At 28.8% G+C, this 21,712-nt stretch overlaps 1 protein-coding gene across 4 annotated transcripts in view; it reads left to right on the top strand.

Moving 5' to 3' along the window:
* Positions 1–20,894, top strand: part of LOC135922040 (uncharacterized) — a 43,656-nt gene extending 22,762 nt beyond the window's left edge. For 2 of the 4 annotated variants that reach the window (XM_065456450.1, XM_065456449.1), the window contains exons 10-26: positions 261–450; positions 733–981; positions 1,587–1,683; positions 4,552–4,689; positions 5,717–6,207; positions 6,291–6,424; positions 6,818–7,316; positions 7,414–7,878; positions 8,986–9,192; positions 10,049–10,239; positions 12,991–13,608; positions 14,114–14,208; positions 18,221–18,326; positions 18,749–18,915; positions 19,347–19,476; positions 19,752–19,841; positions 20,311–20,893. In XM_065456450.1, the coding sequence (XP_065312522.1) occupies positions 261–450; positions 733–981; positions 1,587–1,683; positions 4,552–4,689; positions 5,717–6,207; positions 6,291–6,424; positions 6,818–7,316; positions 7,414–7,878; positions 8,986–9,192; positions 10,049–10,239; positions 12,991–13,608; positions 14,114–14,208; positions 18,221–18,326; positions 18,749–18,915; positions 19,347–19,476; positions 19,752–19,841; positions 20,311–20,403 (3,960 nt within the window). In that variant the 3' untranslated portion in view covers positions 20,404–20,893. Of the gene's footprint in view, positions 1–260; positions 451–732; positions 982–1,586; positions 1,684–4,551; positions 4,690–5,716; positions 6,208–6,290; positions 6,425–6,817; positions 7,317–7,413; positions 7,879–8,985; positions 9,193–10,048; positions 10,240–12,990; positions 13,609–14,113; positions 14,209–18,220; positions 18,327–18,748; positions 18,916–19,346; positions 19,477–19,751; positions 19,842–20,310 lie in introns of all 4 variants that reach the window. The other 2 variants (XM_065456451.1, XM_065456452.1) reach the window with 2 other exon arrangements.
* Positions 20,895–21,712: the final 818 nt, after the last annotated feature.

Genomic DNA, 21,712 nt, shown 5'->3' with positions numbered 1-21,712 from the left:
TTTACTCGGTCAGCTTAAATTATGTGACATCGCGTCTACCGCGAACACACCCTTGTGCAGAGAGCTATATAAAAAGTTTGTTGTGAGATCAAATAGATAAGGAGAAAAAAAGTATAATGGAATGAGAAAAATTAGAAAATATATTGTTGGAGGTCAAAATAACCTTACATAATAACTTGATTTTCTGAATTATTAATGGACATTAAAATAAATTACAAAACTATTATTAAAAAAAATTATAATGTATTAAATAAAAACAGTACGAAGATGTAGAGAACGTTTTGGGATTTAAACTCAAAGACCACAACTTGGCTAAGAGACTTTGGAAAACTTGCGTAGAACATCACACATTTTTCAGACTCCTAGCTCCTTTCAATATCGACAGAACAATCGGCAACGGAGTAGGTGGGATGTCGGGAAGAAATTCTAAATACTTTTCATCACTTAGAGGTATGTATAATAAATTAATTGTAATAAATTCAGCCTGAATAAGCAAATTATATAAAATTACGCAAAAAATAAAAAAAAGAAGTAAATTGACAAAATTAAATTCGTAAATATTTATATAAAAAATAAAAGATGTTTCAGAAATAAATCATTATTCATCTTCTTAAATTCGCAAAATATAAATTATCGGTTAAAATGTACATTCTCTCAAAATTTATATCATCTACCTTTTCTGGTCTTCACTTCCTTTATTAGTATTTCATTTGACTTTCGTTTATTTTGCAGGAAGTTCTACGATATACCGGGACAAGTCTCGGCCTGGTTCTGGTCTAGGTCATCACGTGACAGAAGATCAGCAAAACAAGTTGTATTCCGCGAATAATCAGAATTACTTTTGGCCCAAGCTAGGCTCCAAGTTCAGGTATTCTGGAAGGACTCAATACCAAAGCCGAAAAGCTAGCGGTAGAATAGACAGACCTAGCCCCCATTTCGAGAGGAGCAGCTTAAGGGGGACCCTCAGAAGTGTCGACGAACGTAATTATTTGTATTTTATAAATTAAATATTCATGTTGGAAATGGTCGGATATCTTTATTTAACTTATCCGAAAAATATTCCTTTCTTTATATAAATTTCGTCGATTTTTATTTCATGCTTTTTATTTAAGTAAATTTTGAGTGAACAGCTTTTTGTATAAATCCGAGTATTTATCCTTTATTCACAGTTAACATGAATTCGTGGCAAAGTATACAAAATTTTTGTAATTTTGCCGCAAATTTGCGCTAACTGTGATTGAGGGGTTACTCGGTGTCGATATTATAAAACTCATGGTACCTAAAGGATAATAATAAAACTTTCATTAATTTAAAAAAGCGCCACTCAATATTATACAAAAAAAATATATGTCTAATGTTAATATTGGTAATGTCGACCTCAGTTAGAATCCTACAAAATCTTGTCCGACTCGAAATATTCCCATTACTTATAGGGCTGATTACATCTAGTATTATTATTTTAAGATATTCTTATATACTAATGATTCTAATTAAACACGAATTAGATCACATCCTTTAAAACATGGAGAAATTTGTTCTTACTGTTTTTTTTGTAAAACATATTTAAAATATTTTTATTTTATTAGCAATAAGACCTCCACTATATTTTAATGATGGGATTGACAACAAAACAATATCAACGTTAACGAGGGAATTGGACCAGGAACCTGAATCACAGCTCAAGTATTTTTTACTCTCTTAAATATTCATATGTTCTTATAATAGCTAAATCTTATCGTTGTTCAAACCAAGAAAGTTTTTATTGATTGTGTGTCAGGGTAGGTGAAGACAGGTATAGAGAGGACGTTATATTGATGAACTTCAATATTCTAGTTACTATTAAACTTATAGCATATTTATTTTGAATTTGATCTTGAAATATTAGGAATGGGGATTATGCACGAGTATAGCGATATGGCCTATTGCAGAGTGAATAGATAGTAGGTATATTGATGTCACATTAATGTTGTTTAACAGCTCGATTTTAGCCGATTTTTAAAACGGGCAACTCAATATTTAACCAGAAAAATATTGCCCAAGCCTTGAGATTTTGCTAATAGATGTAAACTTTCGTGTCATCTATGAGCAAAATCTTTAGGCATGCCTAATATTGTTTTGGAAAAAATACTGAGTTAGCCATTATAAAAAATGAGCTCTTAACACTATTTCACAGTATATTCCGAGGTTGATAAGACGCGTTTCTATTCCATATGTCAAGAATGGGATCAAGAGTTAAAGATATGAGAGAATCTTAGAGCTTCATTGAATTTAGTGCTGGATGATAAGGAAGCCGATATATGGAGTAGTGTTGTTAAACGGGTTAACTCAATATTTTATCAGGGAAAATATTATACAAGCCTTAAGATTTTGCTTATAGGTGGCACAAAGGGCTGAACATCTATTAGCGAAATCTCAAGGCTTAGATAATATTTTTCTGACTAAAATATTGAGTTAGCCGTTTTTAGAATTCGGTTCAAATCGAGCCGTTTAACAACACTAACATGGATAGATTTAGGCACAGCTCGGGTATATTAAGATAAATTAATCTGCATGTGGTGGAACTAAATATAATATGTACAATCATGTTAGATAAAAACTTTTGGCACTTTCTTTAATTTAAAAAAATCAAGTCAATCAAATTTATTAGTGAAAGCTAACTATTATTCTGTAGTGAATTGGTAGCGTGAATGGGAACATTCTTCTTAGGTGATATCGAAAAAGGTCTCCGTCTAGGATCGAAGAGAGAACCATCTTTGATGCTCCTCCCCCTGGGAATAGACATTAATACTTTTGAACGATTTCAAAATCACACTTGCTCAACAGTAAGGAGAGTGCGATGGAGAAGCGGACCATTTCTTCAGCGATACTGCCAATTTTTTGAGGGTAATCATTGTAGATGATTATGGGATCATTTTTGTTGAAATTTTGCTGCTGTTGAGCTAATGATCCTGCAATTGATTATTTAACAATAACGTGATATCGGAATTCTCCGTTTTGTAATCGATTTTTTATTATCCATCAGCAAATGGGAGCGAGTAAGAATGGGCTTCCATTTTGGATAGGGACGAAGATTTTTCAAGCCTTTTAGATTTGTTATCATTCTTGACCTCTGGTGATATTTTCTTGATTTTTTTTTTAATACTTATATTAGCATATTGGGAATAGGGAATTAACTTACTATAACTGTCTTTGTTGTAGAAACCTACAAACTCATAAATTCTGGGCCGAGCTTAAATGCTTAAGTCAAATCCAGGCTAGGTAGAATTAATTTAAAAGGATGAAATATATATATAATAGATTAGGACGGCTATGTAATAAAATACAATTCTTACTTACCAGCTGGCATGATTAAAAAAGTTAAAGGTTTTCCTTTAAATTTGATAACTGAAATGGAATTAGATCCACACAATATCAAAACGACAAAATATAGTTAAAACCTTATCCTAGATTTGTCCTTGAAATCTTTTCTTTCTCCACTGCTACCTTCGGCCATAAAGACGGACATCTTGTTTTACCCTTCACCTTTTTGATTGACACTATCTCTTGTATTTGTAATATTAATGGTTTCGCGTGACCTTTAATTGAAAGAATTTATATGTTGATATATTATTTTTATTATGGGTAAGTAACAACTTTAAAGTATTATTATACAAACCTTGACAATAATCAGCCGAAATATCAACAGCTTCACCGGTTTGCAAATGGCGGTGGCACATCCTATGTTTGCATTGGCCATATCTATCCTCTTTGGTATCGGTTAAGGTCTATTCACAAAAATTAAATTCGCTAAACGCGTGCTTCTTGCCCATAGTTTGAGGAAGGCTGGCGGGACTATGCCCATTTACATCATGGTGATTTGCACGATAATTTATCATTGTGATTAAAATATTCCTCGTTTTGTTTAGCCTCAGCTTAATTAATTTTTATTAAGATTATTTTTAATAACATTCACACACATGTCATTATGTGCGCGCTGAATAACGAAAATAGGCGGCGGAAAGCACTCGAGATATTTTTTCACGTGATCTAGTAGTCTTGGGGAGTCCTAGATTTCAGAATAATTTATGAGTTATTTTAATGTTAACAAATTTTTTATATTCATATAATAGTTAGCAGCCCAAAAAATTACCACTGTCTATAAAAAACATCCAACAATCTTAAAAAAACAAGTTTTGAGCGCAGAATTTTTCTTCCATTCTATCTTCGGCCTTTTAAAAAATCTTTCAGACGACTCATTCTCAAAGCACCCAGGGAAGAAATCGCACATAATATCCCTCTATAATCTTTACGCTTTGATAGGCTATATTACCCAATTTTTTTAAACTGGTCTCATTTCAGGTTGCTGATTTTTTTTTCAAGTTTTTCTTCTAAAATTTTTTTATAGCAATATAATAACGATTATTTAATATTTATCTAAGGGTAACCTTACTATAAAAATCATTTTAACAACTATTAAATTATTCTCAAAAGCACTAAAAAAATATTGTATTTAATGTAACGTTCATTTTTTTCCCTTTCGTACTAATTTTTTTTAAATATATTATTGTAAAGGGATACTGAAACGGGAAACGAGAGAGACTTTTACAAGCAAGTTTTGGCTGGTGCTTCTAGGCGTAGCTTGGAATCTAATCTTGATAACATCAAGAATAGCATAAATTCAGATATGAATACTGGACACAACGTAGTTAGGTAAATTATATATATAACATGGATAGAGAGAGGATCCATTTTTTTATATTAAAACTGTTATATAATAGAAATATTTATATTATGTCATTGGATGGCATTTTTAAATTACATTTTAATTTTCTTCATACATTTATAAGAACTTATTTGAATAATTTGATACAGAACATTTTGATTTTTCTTACTTAATTATTCAATTTAAGTAACTTCACGTTGCGAGGATAATATATTTTTTTTATTCAAATATTTTACTTAGAATTTCATATAAATATATCTTTTTCTTTTATTTTGAAAAACAGTTGTAATATAATATTTTGTGAATATTTTATATTCGTTAAATTAAGTAACCATATCTATAAAAACAATTTTCATTTAAATTAGAGATATATTCAGCTTTTCTGTTAGCACCGGATCTGGCACAATATGGTGTATATCTTACATACATTATGGTTCTTCAGGGTTTTTAGTTAAATGCTCCTTTCTTTTGTCTGAATTCTGATTTGAACAAATGTACTTTTGAGAGTATGTATAGGAGAGTTGGTATATATAGAGGGTACATCTATAATTTAAATGAATAAATCCTGGGGTATAAATATATTATTAAATACAGGGATTACAAACAAGTTATAATATTTTTCATCAGCTATAAAAAAATGTTTTAGAAGTTCAAAAAAATTCAGCAACCTGAAATAAGACCAGTTAAAAAAAATTGAGTAATATGACCTATCAAATGGTGCAGATTATAGAGGGATATTATGTGCGCTTTCTTCCCTAGATGGCTTGAGAATGAGTCGCCTGAGAGATTTTTAAGGCCGAAGTTTGAAAGGATAATTTTGTGCTTAAAACTTGTTTTTAAGGTTATTGGAAGGTTTTTTATTTAATTTCAGGAAGTTATTTTATAGATGGTGATAATTTTTTGGGCTGATAACTATTTTATGAATAAAAAATATTTGTTAGAAAAATACGATCATCATCCAAAATTTCCCTTATTTATGTATTAAAATAAACTCATAAATTATCTGGAATCCAGGACTCCCCAAGACTCATTAGATCCCAGGGAAAAATATCTCGAACGCTTTCCGCCGCCTATCTTCGACATTCAGCGCGCTCATAATGACACTTATATGAATGATACTAACAATAGTTATAATAAAAATTACCCTATCACATCTACAGAACGAGTTAACAACGTTCCCGTAAATAATTCTGAAGCTAAGTTTAATCATGACCATGATTATCCTACTAATCACCATGATAAATATGCAAATCACCACAATGAATATTCTACTGATCACCACGAAGAATACCCTGCCAATCACCATGATGTAAATGGTCTTGATCACTCCAGCCTTCCTCAAAATATGCCCAAGAAACACTCATTTAGCGGATTTAATTTTTGGGAAAAGAAGAACCCCATAACCCATACAAAAGAGGATAGGTGTGGCCAATGCAAACATAGGATGTGCCATCACCATTTTCAAACCGGGGAAGCTGCTGATATTTCGGCTGATTATTGTCAAGGTTTATATACTAATATTAAAAAATTTTTTTTTACTTGCCAATAATAAAAATAATATATTAACATATATATTTTTTAATTAAAGGTCACGCGGTCGATACCATTACAAAGAATAGTATCAATCAAAGCGGTGAAGGGTATAATAAGATGTCCGTCTTTATGGCCGAGGGTGGCAATAGAAAAAGGAAGGATTCCAAGGACAAGTCCAAGAGTGATAAGGTTTTTATCAACGTTGTTTTAACTATATTTTGTCGCTTTGATATTGTATGGATCTAATTCCATTCAATAATCAAATTTAAGGGAAAACCATTTACTTTTTTTAAAATCATGTTAGCTGATAAGTAAGAACTATATTTTATTTCATAGCCGTCCTAACTTATTTAATTTTATTTAACTTGGTACCTAATTCTGTTTCAAAAGAAAATGATAAAACAAATATATATTTAAATCATCCATCCTTTTAAATTAATTCTATCCAATCTGGATTTGTATTTAGTATTTAAGCTCAGTCAGGATTTAATGGGTTTGTAGGTATCTGCTATAAAGACAGTTTAAAGTCAGTTAATTCTCTTCCAATTCTCAATTGAAATATACTTATTAAAAAAAATCAAGATAAAGTCACCAGAGGTCAAGAATGTTAATAAATCTAAGAGGGTTGAAAAATCTTCGTCTCTATCCAAAAAGGAAGCCCGTTCCCCCTCTAGTCATTCATCATTCATCTCACATTTGCTGGTGGACAACAAAAATATCGATTACAAAACGGATAATTCCGATATCACCTTATTATTAAATAATCAACTGCAGGATCCTGCATTTTTAGCTCAACAGCAGCAAAATTTTAACAAAAATGATCCCATAATCATCTGCAATGATCGCCATCAAAAAACAGGCGGTATCGCTGAGGAAATGATCGGTTCCGCTTCTCCATCGTCCCCTCCTTTGCTGTTGAGTAAGCGGGATTTTGAAACCGTTCAAAAGTCTCCAGTGTTAATGTCTATTCCCAGAGGGGGTACCCAAAATGGTTCTCCCTTCGACCCTAGACAGGACTCTTTTTCCACATCACCAAAGAGGAATGTTCCCATCCACGTCACCAATTCACCACAGAATAATGGTTAGCTTGCACTAATAGATTTGATTGACTTGATTTTTTTTAAATTAAAGGAAGTGCCAAATTTTTTATCTAACATAATTATATATGTTATATTTAGTTCTACAACATGAAGATGAATTATCCCTGAGGAGAGTAGCACAAGGTTCCTCCCCTAACAATAATTTACTTACATCGCCAGCAAAAAATAGAAAACCATTTACATCCCCCCAACAACAACAACCCATCACGGATTACGTGCCCAAGTGGGAGGATAAGCTTCAAAATATGCTTTCTTCACCTAATTTATCGCATTTATCTCAAGCCTCCAGCAACCCTTCCCCTACCAAAAACTTTAAACAACATGATCCCCAAAATACCGAAACTTCCAAAGTTAATAAAAACACACCTGTTGGTCCCGAATACCTCGTCGTTGAAAAGGAGGCCTTGGTGGTCCAAACGATTAAATACCAAAAACCAGATCCGAACACTAGTTTAGTCAATACCACTACTAGTTCTTGTCGGCCCGAAAAATGTTCTAAGCCTGACAGACACCATCATGAACATGGCAGTAGAGAAATTTTAAGTTATATATTTATTTTAACAAAAATTTAATCAATTTATTAGGAAAAAGAAAATTTTCTAATTTTTAATGGTAACAATTTACCTTCTATTTTCTTTATAGAGGTTTACACTTGTATACCAGTTGCTTCCTCCTCTTATAGCTAATTATCTTCATCCATCCATATTGTAAGCTAGAAGAAAAAGAATTAATTTACAAAATTTTAAATATCGAATCTAAACGGCATAAAAATTTCTTTTGTAAAAAAGATCTTATTTTTATTGTTACCAAATTCCCCCCCCCCAATACTTAATTATTTTTCTATCTCCTTCTTCCAAAGAGCGAAATTTAAAGACTATTTTGTTTTAGTTTAACATAGGTTATAGCGCTGTAAATAATACGAATCATCCTTAGATATCATTTCATGTTATCTCATTACTCTTTCATTCACAGCACAATCTATTTTTGTCAATGTATACATAACGACACTATGCCAACTTAATTTAATTTTTCCCAAAAGCACGGTAACTTCTAAAACGTACCATTTGGCCACTAGCAGGAAATAAGATATTTTTAATATTAAGAAATCACGCCTTAACACGGTAATTTTTCTTTTTTAAATTTCATACATAAAAAATTATGACCACATTGGTCGATGCGTTATAATTTAACGTAGAAGATTTTGGAAGAGTCATCTCTTTTCTATATTTACCATAAAGGTTTTCTGATCTTTTATAATTTTTATTAGAAATGTCCACGGCAAAAATACCTAAATTTTAGAAATTTAACTTAATACTTGAAAAAGGTATAATCTTCACATTTTTAAGAAGCATTTAATATTTTTTTTTGAAAATCGAGTTATTTTTTTTATGTGGTACTTGTCTGAGCCTTTTTGTCCATAACATTTCAGTCCATTGAAGGATCTCCCCTTTTGCTTATCTTTCGGTCTAGCCTTAGCACGGCCTTCAGTTATGATCAGAGATGCGCCACTTCTTTAGCCAGCACATCGGATTATGATAATTTATCCTCTACTATTACTTATTAAAAATTGGTAAAAGGGATTTTCCTCAGAAGATAGTCCAAAATTGTGTTCAAACTCAAATATAACGCTTTTTTAACATATTTATTTAGACGTCACTCATTCTCCAATTCCGGACGATAAGCAGCAGCATCATCATCATCATCACCACAAGCATAAACATGCCACGACCATCACCAAGCAAGAGCCCAAAAATATTGAACCTAAACAACAGAACATAAAAAGTGGAATGGACGCATTCAAAGCCACATCTAAGAAGGATAAAGGCCCCACCAATCAGGGACTATTTTCTAGATTGGGTTAGATATTTTGTTTTATATGGGCTATAGTAATATATTTTGTATCTTTTAATTTTTGGCATTTTCTAAGAAACATATTAGTAAACAATAGAGATGCACCGATATTTTTGATCGAATATCGCCGATTTTTCATCTTTTTTAAAAATATCGGTTATCGGCTTATATTTTAAAATTTCCGATAAAATGGCGTCTTAATTTTTTAATTTAGTTTCAAATTTCAAAATATATTTGTTTATTACGTATTAATGTAAATAGATTAATTCTATTATATAAATAAGAGATTTATCAATAAAAATATATACTTTTAGATTCATGAATATAAAGTATAATTGATCATTATAATATATTTAAATGACTTATTGTTATTGTTTAAATTATAGATTATATTATTAAAAAGTATATGAGTTTAGTAGATGTAAGCATTAAAAATTAAAACGATTAGCATGTTTGCCGAATGCAAAATCAGATTATTGAATCGGTAATAGGCTGATATCGATTTAATATTGGATCGGATCGGCCTCCAAAAAATGGTAACGGTATACCTATAATAACTAATGTTATGCATTGATAAAAATTGTCCCTCTGTTTTAACGGTTGTGGTTTAAAGTATAATTGGGATCCTATCAGAAAAATAAAAGAATAATTTTTTTATTACGATAATAAATGATCTCAGTTTATTTATAAATATGCTATGGTGTAAAATATTTTTAGTAATAGATTGCCCTATCTGCCTAAAATTAACAACCCCTCAAAAAACTCTTCTTAATTTAAGATAAATTTGAATTTGAATCATATCTATATACAAAAAAATCAATCGTTAATTACTTTATGAATTATATATAAATTCTTATAACAGGCTTTTCTACCAGCGGTCGTAAGGATAAAATTGATACAAAGAACACGAAAGATGACAGAAAACACTCTTCTAAAGAGGATTCAAAAAATCTCTCAAAAATTCCATCCTCTAAAAAAGGGAGGAGCAAGAGTTCTTCTCATAAATCTAACCTACCAAAAATTGAATCTATTCACGAAACGAGCCCTAAAAAGGTTAACTTTTTTTTAAAATGGACTGACAATATCTCGACAATTTTAGTACGAATTGTCAAATCTATATAAATCTCGATAAATTTATAAGAGTTAATATAATATAAACATTTATTACTCTATTTGTCATAACATAATTACATTTCAGGAGGCAAACTTTTTATTAAAAAAATGGTATATAATATTTCCCATATTAAAATATTATCCAGCATCCCTAATGCTCTGGGATTGTTCATTTATTTTTCTCATATGGTAGATTTTCAAACTAATAAAAAAAATATATATTATATTTGATGAAATTTTTTTTTGATGATTTCGGAGAAATTGCTTGTTTATAAAAACATTTCACACACTTCAAAACTGATCAGTCACTGCTCTTCTCGCGACAAAGGTGTGCAGCACCCTCCAATTTTTTTTCCTGTTTAAAATATATTATCGATAATAATTATCAGAGACCTGCAGAGGCACCATTTGCACGGCCCGGCCCGGTTTTAAATTTTTTAGGCCCGCCCCGGCCCGGAAATTTTTAAAAAATTTTTTTACGGCCCGGCCCGGCCCGGATTTAAAGATTTAAGGCCCGGCCCGGATATTTTTTTAAAAAAAATTTCAGGCCCGGCTCGGAATTTTTTAAAATTATATTCGACCTGGTATATACAAAAATTCACCTATGAGGTATTTTACCATATTTTTCAGCGAGTATTATCGCTTATTATTTAAAAAATACAAGAAAAAAGCTAATATTTTGAGAATATTATATTGAATTTATAAAAATTATAAAACTGTTATTTATAAAAATGGATATTTTGAGCATATACTATATTTTTTGCATTTATAAAAATAAAACTAATATTCATAAAAATGGTAATAATATTTTGAGCATATACTATATTTTATATTGCATTTAAAAAAATAAAACTAATATTTAATTTATAAAAATGGAAAATATTTTGAGAATATTATATATTTTATTTTATTTAATTTATAAAATAAAAATAAATCGCTATTTAAAAAAATGCATGTATAATAAATAGTATTTTGAAAAATCTAATTGCACAATATTAATATAATTTATTTTATAATTTTTAAATATTTTATATTACATTTATAGGTTGGTTTTTCAGGTGTAAAAATAAATTATTAATTTTCATGGATTTACCATCACATTTATGTCTTTTTAGATGTGATATACCATGTTTATAATTATAAGATAATATACTTTAACACTTCTTACATTGTACGTAGCCAATGTTTTTTTTTATTTTCATCTATGATGATGTTAAATTTAGCCCATATTTCAGATTTTAAATTATTATTTTTATTTCTAAAAGAATAAATATTAATTTTAATTTTATTAATTATATCATTAGTATTTTGTGCCATGATATTCCTTTATCAGATTATTTTGGTAAATATTCTAAAAATTTAGATATGAATTATAAAAAATATATTATTAATACTTGAATATTGTGGCTTATTTAAGATATTCCTTTTATTTGATTGTTTTGGTAAAATATGTTGTAAAAATTTAGATATGAATTATAAAAAAATATATTAATACTTTGAATAAATTTGCAGGAAATTAATTATTAGATCGATCTGTGGGTGTTAGGTGTGTTAACCATCACCCAATATTATATGAATCATAACTAATATAATATAATCTTATAATTATTAACTCATAATGTAAAAATTTTTATAAAAAATATTAAGGCCCGGCCCGGGTTTAACAATCTTAGGCCCGGCCTGGCCCGGATATATTTAAAAAAAATTTTTTTAGCTTAGGGCCGGGCCTGCAGGTCTCTGATAATTATAGTTCCTGAATGCTTCAACATCTGGATACCTTAACTATTCAGCATCATATGAAAGGAATATCTGGGAAAATGATTTTTTTTTTGAAGATTTATAGGGGCCACATTGTAGAACGATATATCAACTTAAAATCCTGCATCCAAAAATAACTGTATAATTTTGGAACGAACAAATATAATTAATTGACAGGGCAAAGTAGGGAACATAATTAATGCCCTAAAATGGCTAACTAATAATCTTGATCATAAACATACGAGAAATCAGTAAAAAAAAGAGAGGAGTTTAGCAAGCAGAAGAATCAAGAATTATTCATAGTTGAAAAAATTAGAAAATATGTCGAATTCCACTTCTATAAAATGAATGTTAATAAACAACCAGGCGGAATTGCAACTAAACGGAATTTTGCAATAAACTTTATTGAATAATATCAAATGAAAATTTTATTAAAAAAATAAATAAAATGTATAGAATGAATAATTATTCATTTCTTATAAATAATAAAAATTAGAATAATAAAAATAAAAATAAAGTAAACATTGTTGTATAAAAAATTTTTTTTTTAAACTTAAAATAATAAGAATTTGAATGATTCTTATAAAAAGCTTAAGTTAAATAAAATATAAAACTGGTTATTGTTTTAAGTTAAGGAAAATAAAGTAGTTATTCAATAATATATAAATAATATAATCTCTTAACAGTTAAAAAAATAATTTGTGATATGTGTCAAGTAATAGCTGAATTATTAAATCTAAAGATGATCCAACTCAATTATCAATTTATTTTTTAAGTGGGAAACGTTATATTTTTTTAGAAAGATTCGTCTAATGAATATTTTGTAATATATATGAAAGCAGAGGGATTAAAAACACTTTTAAACAATTCGGTTACTCCCCTTCTGTCCGTAGTTAAAGCCACTGCTATTCATACTTTATAATATATATTAAGGAACTTATAACAACAAACTTTCAACAAGAGATTCCGGTAACTCCTACGATTTCTATAACAGCTCCTATAATAGCTAGACGAAGTTCCTACACTTCGGACTCTCCTTCTGTCAAGCTACTCGCGGGAAGCAAAAGTCCACCTCCAACTCCTTCCAGGAAAGCGCCACCCATTCCTTTGAAGACCCACTCTTTCATGTCAGGCGGTGTCGAGACCACCGAAAATTATGACAACCCCAACTATAATAGAGTTGGATGTATTGTAGAGGAATTAAGGGAAGGGAAAGAAGGCGAAAATTATTTTTCCTATTCCCCTAACTTATCTAAAAATAGTACAAACGCCTACGGTATCGACCAAATACCCTTTTCGTCGCCTCGAAATTTTTTGCCACAAGAAAATCCCCCGGTCGTTTCCAAGCGACACAGCTTTCAAAACGCTACAAATTTGGAATTTGTCGGGGACGAAAGTTTAAACCCCCTTGATATAATGTCCAAGGAATCAAAACTTGGGAGTCTTCGGGTTTCTACTTTAAGAAACAATGGAAATTTGTTTGAAAGAAAACTGGAGATAGGCTATAGGTCAGACGACGATTACGATAGTGATGATTTCGCAGGACCGGAGGTTTGTCACCCCTTTCACCAATAATAATTAAGAAATTCGGATTTTTTTGAGCCACATTAAGGTTCCAGTTGAGCTGATATAAGTTCCGGTTCTTTCGGAGCATTCTAGAACGTTCAAAATATATCCGAATATTATTATTTTTTAAGGATACATTTTATTTATAAATCAGATTTTAAATTATTTCAAAGTTCTCTTATATTTATAATTATTGCATTCCTAAAGAAGTCATAAATAAAAACATTTACGATCAACCTTGAAAAAAGGGGAGAAAGGCCTAAAATAACTAGATTAGCTTGATTATGGCTTTAAATATAGGAATTCCGTCAATTTTCTGCTTTTAATTCCTTCTTAGCGAATCTATAAAAAAAGAATGTTTCTTAAATTTTCTTCTAATTTTTAAGTACTGCATAGCGCGAATTTTCGTCTAAGTATACAAAATATGTTGATTTAATAACACCATTCTTAAATATTGATCTATATAATTTTTTAAATAAACTTCGAATAGTTTGTTGACGATATCAGAGTAGCCGACTTACCACCCATTCATTACAACGCCGAAAACGAAAATTTCGCTAACAAAAACGTCGAATCTGAAAAAGGGTAATTATTTTTTTTGTTATAATAAACGTAAAATTTAAATTTATTTAACTAATTGAGACTTCTCGATACCTTATTTATTAGAGAGTCTGCATGGGTTAGCCCGTTTAGATTTTTTTTGTATACGAGTTAGAAAGAAAAAATATAGAATTAGATCAGTAGTGGCATTGGGATGTGAGGGTTTTCATATAATTGTATTTATTTAACTATCAGTAATGATCATCTAAATTCAAGTCTTTTTATATAAAATAATATAGCCGCAAAATGTAATAAAGTTTGTAAATTTAAAATTGTTATAAAGAACGTAGTTTTATATTAAACTAATTTGAATATTATTTAATAAAGACAATTTAACCATAATTGATATTATGTAATAATACTACAGAAAGAGTGAAAACTGGTTCGATCCATATAAACAATGGCTCCGTCTATGAATTAAAATAACTGCCCTGCCATTTTTTTACCCTTCCTATTAGTGATGTTAAAAGTTACTTTTGAAACATAACTAGTTACAGTTACTAGTTACAGTTACTAGTTACATTGGCAAAAACATAACTAGTTACAGTTACTAGTTTCATTTTTACAAAAGTAACTAGTTATTAGTTACAGTTATTTTCAAAAGTAACTAGTTACTTACTTTATACATCATTCATATGCGCATTATTTATTTATTGACATTTATTTAATATAAAAAAAAACAAAGTATAATCAGTTATTAAATAATATACAATTTATTTATATAAAAAATATCACAAAATTGAATATTTACATCGAATACAAAAATATATATTTGCATTGAAAAAAAAACATTTATTTTTCATAAAAATTAGAATCTAATAAATGTTTATTTGCTTTTAACAACAAATTAATTTCAAAGTTATTATCTAGAAGACGTGCTCGTTTATCTCCAAATATGAGCTTACCTAGACTGAACAAGCGCTCTACGGGAGCACTTGATGTTAGAACAACATTATATTTAATAAAGAGTAATTTTAACTTTGGAAAATCGTTATATAAAGAAAACGTGTTGTTATTAGATTTGATAAAGTTTTCTATAAGTTCATTATCCAGAATATTTTGGCACTTTAGGTCAAAAAATCCAACTACATCAAGTGATGTTGGTTTTGAGCATGATTCATTCGTCTGGGATTCACTCTGAGGTATTAAGGTATTTATTAAATTTAAAATTTCCTCCTTTTTTGCTTTATTCCTTTCTTGCCTAATCCAAGGCCAGTCAGTTTTAAATAAAGGGTGAAGAATTGAAGCAATGATGTTGTCATTATCATAAAGATTATTAAACCTATAACATGATATTATTAATTTATAAATAATTATTTGATTTAAGTTACCTTTTTTCAATACTAGCTAATATAGTATCCTTTAGAGGTTGACAATATTTTAATACCTGCACATCTGCCATACATATAATTATTTGTGTTATTGTTGGGGTATAATAACCCAGATACATGTACTTTTCACCTTCAAGAATATCAATGGCTTTGGACACTGGTCGCATAATCTAATTTTTAAATTGTAAATTTTTATAAGACTTTAATTTAAATTTACACTACAATATTCTTTTATAAAATCACGATCATCTGATGTGAATCTACACAATTTTAATTCATCACATAATGAATCAAATTCCACAGGCACTTGATTTAAGAACGATAATATTTTGGCCAGGGATTTATAAAAGGAACCCCACCTTGTTATAACGGGATATGGGAGTTGAGAATGTAATTTTTTTAAAATAAGTTCGGCAGATGGCCCAGATTTATTTTGGAGGTTCCACAAACGTTGGCATTTAGATATAGCTAAGTTATAAACTTTCCTATACCCCTCATTGTTTAAAAGTAACTTGTTGGCATCTTGTGTTGCCACTAAGTTTAATGTATGGCAAGAACATCTTCGATGCTTGGGAAGGTAGTCGAAGTCATTAATATCATAACTGGAGAGCCCAGAAGAAGACATTATATCTTCTATTGAGATATATTCAATATCAGAAACAGAATCTTCCTCCATTATAATAGATGGGCAGCTAAATACTCTAAGAGAAATAATTTATAAAGTAAATTAGTTAGGCATACCTAAACGCCTTTGAAAAGTTGCTAGCATTATCCGTTATTGTGCAGATATTTTTATTTTGGATATGGAACTCCTTAAAAACAGCAGTTAAGGCTTTGCTGATCACATCATATGTATGCCTACCTTGTAGTCTTTGGCAGGCTAGAATAGCTGAACGCCTTTCCAATTTCTCCACATCAATCCAATGCACTGTTATACCAATATAGGAGCTATTATTAATATAACAAAAGATAACCAAATGTATTGTGCACTTTAGTAAAAAATAATATTTACCGATTAAATGCTGTCCAGCAGTCAGCTGTTGTACAAACATAATTAGGCTCTAACAATTTTTCTATTAGAATATCTTTCATTTGAACAAAATATTTTGATATTCTTGAGGTTAAGGTTTGTCTGCATATAATCTTCATATTAGGTTGCAGGGTGTTTATCAGCTCAACAAAATCTTCATCATCACAGGTTGTATATGGGTGATTTCCATTTATTATATATTTAATAATTTGTGAATCAAATTTATCTTTGCTGATACCTTTAAAATTTGATTTTCCACCAAAGTCAAGTTTAGTTTGTTTTAACTTACTTGATGTGGCTGAATTGTTTTTTTTATTATCTATGGTTTGTTTTATATTTACGGATTGGTTAGGATGCTTTCTCTATAGATATATGTTTTATATATATAAATATTTAATTAATATTAATTATTGTTATAAAGTTAATTCATTTAATTATTCTATATAATATTAATACAATTTATATAAACTTACAGAGATATGTTTCCATAAATTAGCTGTGGATGACTTAGATGCTGCAATATACTTTTTATATGGTAGGCATAAGAGGCATTTGACAATAATATTAGTATTATTACCAGCCTTGTGGTATTCAAAATATTTTTCAAAACTTGGCCAAGGAAGGTCATTTTTTTTTGCAATTATTGTAGGAGAAAGTATAATTTCTTCATCTGACTCAGAATCCATATCCATATTGTATTCTGTTTCTTCCATCTAGGAGATAAATATAAATAGCACTATCTAAATTAGGAATAGAATAATCAATTAGAGTGAAACATACAGTTCTAAAATGTGTCTATTTTATATATAATTTGAATATAAATAAAATTCAGGCTAGACCAAAAAATAAATTTCAGAAAGCAATCATTTTTTTAAATTTGAGTCATGTTCTTATGCTTTTGTTAGACATGGTTCTTGTAAGTAATGATTAATAATTTAATATTAAATTCTAAAATAATCTGTCTTTGTTTTTCCTTATACTAAAAAATTTTTTTTATTACATATGATATGAAGTTCCAATGCTTGTTACTTGACGGAAAAAAATATATTGTGCTACATTTGTAAATAAATATAATATTAAAATTTATTAAATTACTTGAATTTCCTTACAAAATTATGAAGCCCAGCAGCAATGTAACAATTTAAGAAAAGAAAATCAATTTGAACGGGAAATTATAACAATCAGACATTTTCACAAAATATTAAATTAATAAATTTAATTTAAAATTAATTTATCACAAATATTAAAAATAAAATTAATTATTTGAATATATCGTTAAAAGTAACTAGTTACTTTAGGCAGTTACATTTCAAAAATTATAACTAGTTACAGTTACTAGTTACAATTTTAAAAATATAACTAGTTACAGTTATTTTTTAGCCAAAATGTAACTAGTGTAACTAGTTACCTTAACATCACTACTTCCTATATAAATGTTTTGTACTAAATAAAATGAAGAAAAAATATTTACAATTTTAAAATAAACATTTTGTTGCTTCAAGCAAACTAGTTTTTTTTAAAATGAGGTTACGGAAACAATTAACAGAGATCTCTCAAATTTTGAATATTTTCAGCATCACTCTTAAATTATTCATTGAATTAATTTAACCAATAATTATTTTAAAAAATAATTTAGCGGGAAATGGGAACCTACTCGTAGTGTAACCACCACCAAGAAAGAACATCAAGTCAAACAAACTGTTTACAAAACCCAAAAATTGGTTATGGGAGGAGATAAAACGGTATAAAAATAAACAAAATTAAAAACTATTTTAAAAAGGAACAACAAAGTTTTTTTTAAATTACAGAATAAGAACATTGGAAAAACTATTTTAAAAAAAACATGGTACATTTTTATCTGTCAGGATTGATTGGCCTTATCCTTAAAAATAACGCGATTGACAATTTAGTTGGTGACAAATACATTTTATATTTGAATTCATAGTGGGATTCGACCACCTATCAGCTGATCGATTTTTAAAAATATGTTTATGTGATCGATTTTTCTTTTATTAATATTGATTTTATTTTAGCTAAGAATTATTGATTTTAATAAAGGAAAGTTGATCTTCAATCACCTGTTAAATCGTGTCAGATCGGATCACTATAAATCAAGTCTAACTTGTTTTTTTTAAATAATATTTCCCTTACTCCCTTTTAATAGACTCACCCTTACGTCATAGCCACCGAAAGCTTTAGGGTTGACCCTACTAGGCAAAACATTACAACTCGTATACCTTTCAATCAAGGGCCCCTGGTCATTCAAGCCCATCCTATCAGGACAAACGTTACTTCTACATCTTCTTTCATTCCTGTGACGGATCCCTCAAGGTTCAAACGCCTATAAAATTGTTAAACTTTTCCCCTTGCACGAATTAATTTAAAATTGGCAATAAATTGACTCTTCGTGATGCTATATATTGAATCAGAAATAATATCGATTTTTTAAAAAAATAACTTCGTCGATATTTTTATAATAATCGATTTCAAAATGGCGGATGAAAAATAGATTAAATCATGGGAGTATAATTGAAACATTTTATAAATGATGTTAAAATATATTTAATAAATTTATACGGTTATTGGCTTTATAAAATTTGTCTCTAGCATAAACGGATCTAAGTTTAATTTTTAGATGATAATTTAAATGTAGCAATTGATTGACAATAAAAATATATATTTTAAAAAAAAAGATTGCGTGTATTTAATTCTATTACCCCCCCCCCCCACATTCCCCCCACCCGTTCTTCAAATATTAATAGGGAAAGACGCTCGATTTCTAAAGTAAATGGTTATAACCCAACGACACAAGACCTCGCGAATAGCCATGTTAGGAATGACGATTCTTCAGCATCCGTTAGTTCTAAGAGCAGAACCGTAGAAACAATCACGGTAAAATTTGTTTTATATAAAATTTTGCTTAGGGTGCTAGGCATTCGATTAATTTATTATATGTATTTTAAAATATATTACCCCGAATTCACGGCGAAGCATACAAAATATGATATAAATATAATAATTTTACATTCATTTTTGTATACATCGCCACGAAGTGGCGCTAACTGTTAATCCAGGGGTAATCTCCTGTCAAAAATGATTCTTAGTTTAGTAGTTGTTAATTAAGATTTTTTATCATCTTTCTTTTTCTCCCTATATTCCTCGAAAAGCAAAAAACCGTTCAAGATGGTGTCGTAGAAACTAAAGTTGAGCAGAAAATCACTATTCAAAGTGAAGGAAGCCCCTTAGATCACGATGAAGTTGTTTTTATTCTTATTAAATTATTTTGATCTTTAAATAAAAAATCTTTTTTAAAAATGTATTACGTTAAACATAATAAGCTGCTTGCTTATAATCAACCGAAAATTTAAGAACATATGTATAAATTTACTGGGAGACTCGCAAAAATTAAGATTCTTAAGCGGAATAAATCAAAATCGACATTGGTGGTCTACATCGGGCCTAATTTTACCCGGTCCTAAATTTTTTAAATTGTCTGGCCAGGCTCAGTTTGAGCGATTTTCCAAAATTAAAAAATTATTCGTTTCTCTGGCCTAAATTTATTTAAATATCTCTTGCAATTTTTTTAAAAATATATCAATTTATTTCACAAAATTGAATTATATATTTAAAATTAGTCCTAACGGCCCAATATTTTTAGGAAAAATATTAATATGACCACGATTATTTTAGAGTTTGAAATTCTAATTTTATTTTCCTTTTAATAAGGCTTTGGCGGAAGCCATCCAAGAAGCTATCCAGATGAATCCCGGTATGACAGTTCAGAAGATTGAAATAAAGCAAAAATCCGAACCTATATGAAAAGATCTTTTTCATTTTTCTGATTTATTTTCTTTACCGAGTTATTCTTATTGGATTTATTATTTATACATAAAAGACATTTTTTTTTATTTCTTTTTTGGAAATAGAAATTATAAAATTGTACAAAAGCAGAAAAATATTATTTGAAATTTTTTTCTTAATCATTGTAATTTTTATTCCTTAATCAATTTTTTAAGCAAGTTTTTTATTTATTATAAATATAAAAAATTCAAATAAATGTATAAAAAATTCAAATTATATTCAAATAAATGTCATTTCTTATAATAATTAAATTCGCAACACCTCCCCCCACCATTTTTATATATATATAAAATTATTTTTATTCCAATCACGACTATATGCTTGTAAAAAATATTTTTAATATAATTTTTTTATTAGATATTTTCCTTAAAAATGCTAAAAAGTTTAGTAAAAAAAACGAAATATATATTTTTTTACCTTATATACATTGCATTATACCTATATTTTTTTAAAATAAGACAATTTATTTATAAAATTTTAAAATATTATGACCATTATTTTATATATTTATATAGTTTTATGTCATATTAAATTAAAAAATTGAATATTTGATTGGGTAGACGGTTTAATATTAATTTTAAAGTCGTTGGAACTTAGAACTGTTACAGGTAATCCTTAAAATTGTTTCCTATTTATAACAGATCTTTTGATAAAATTTCTAATCGACTTCAGACTTGTCGATCATTCAAAAAGTGGATGTTAAACATTATTTTTTTACTAAATAACGCCTCTACTTTTTTTAAAAATATTCATCTTGTGGGATGTGAAATAGAGGCTAAATTTTATAAAAAGTACAACAATATGATATATAGCCTTTAAGAGGTGCAAAAATATAGCTATAAATATTAGAAATTTAAAATATAGTTAATTGCTATAAAAACATATAAATATAAAAATTGATAGTTAAACTACGAGAAACTCGTGCTATTTGAAAAAGCTTCCTCAATTATTTCTATAAAATCATCTCACACATTTATTTATCTATTTATAAAGTACTCGAAAAAAATACTTAAAATCTATGAACAAACAATATTTATAGACATAAAATTAAATCAAATTTTTAATAAAAAAATATGTAGTACACTCTAGTGCTTCAACCACTTTGATAATAGAAGAAACACGAAATGGAAAAATAAGAAGTCATTTCCGAGATTGGCCTCCAATAGCAAAAATATGAAAGCACTGAATATTTGGGTCTGCCAATATGTAATGCCTGATCAGTACTTATTAATTTATCAATCAGTTTTTCCAGTTAATAAACAAAACC

Source organism: Gordionus sp. m RMFG-2023, chromosome 1, assembly GCF_954871325.1.
Source record: "Gordionus sp. m RMFG-2023 chromosome 1, tfGorSpeb1-WG-v2, whole genome shotgun sequence".
NCBI classification, from domain to species: domain Eukaryota; kingdom Metazoa; phylum Nematomorpha; class Gordioida; order Chordodea; family Parachordodidae; genus Gordionus; species Gordionus sp. m RMFG-2023.
The sequence above is the reverse complement of the archived record's forward strand: the minus strand, read 5'-3'. Positions and strand labels throughout refer to the sequence as shown.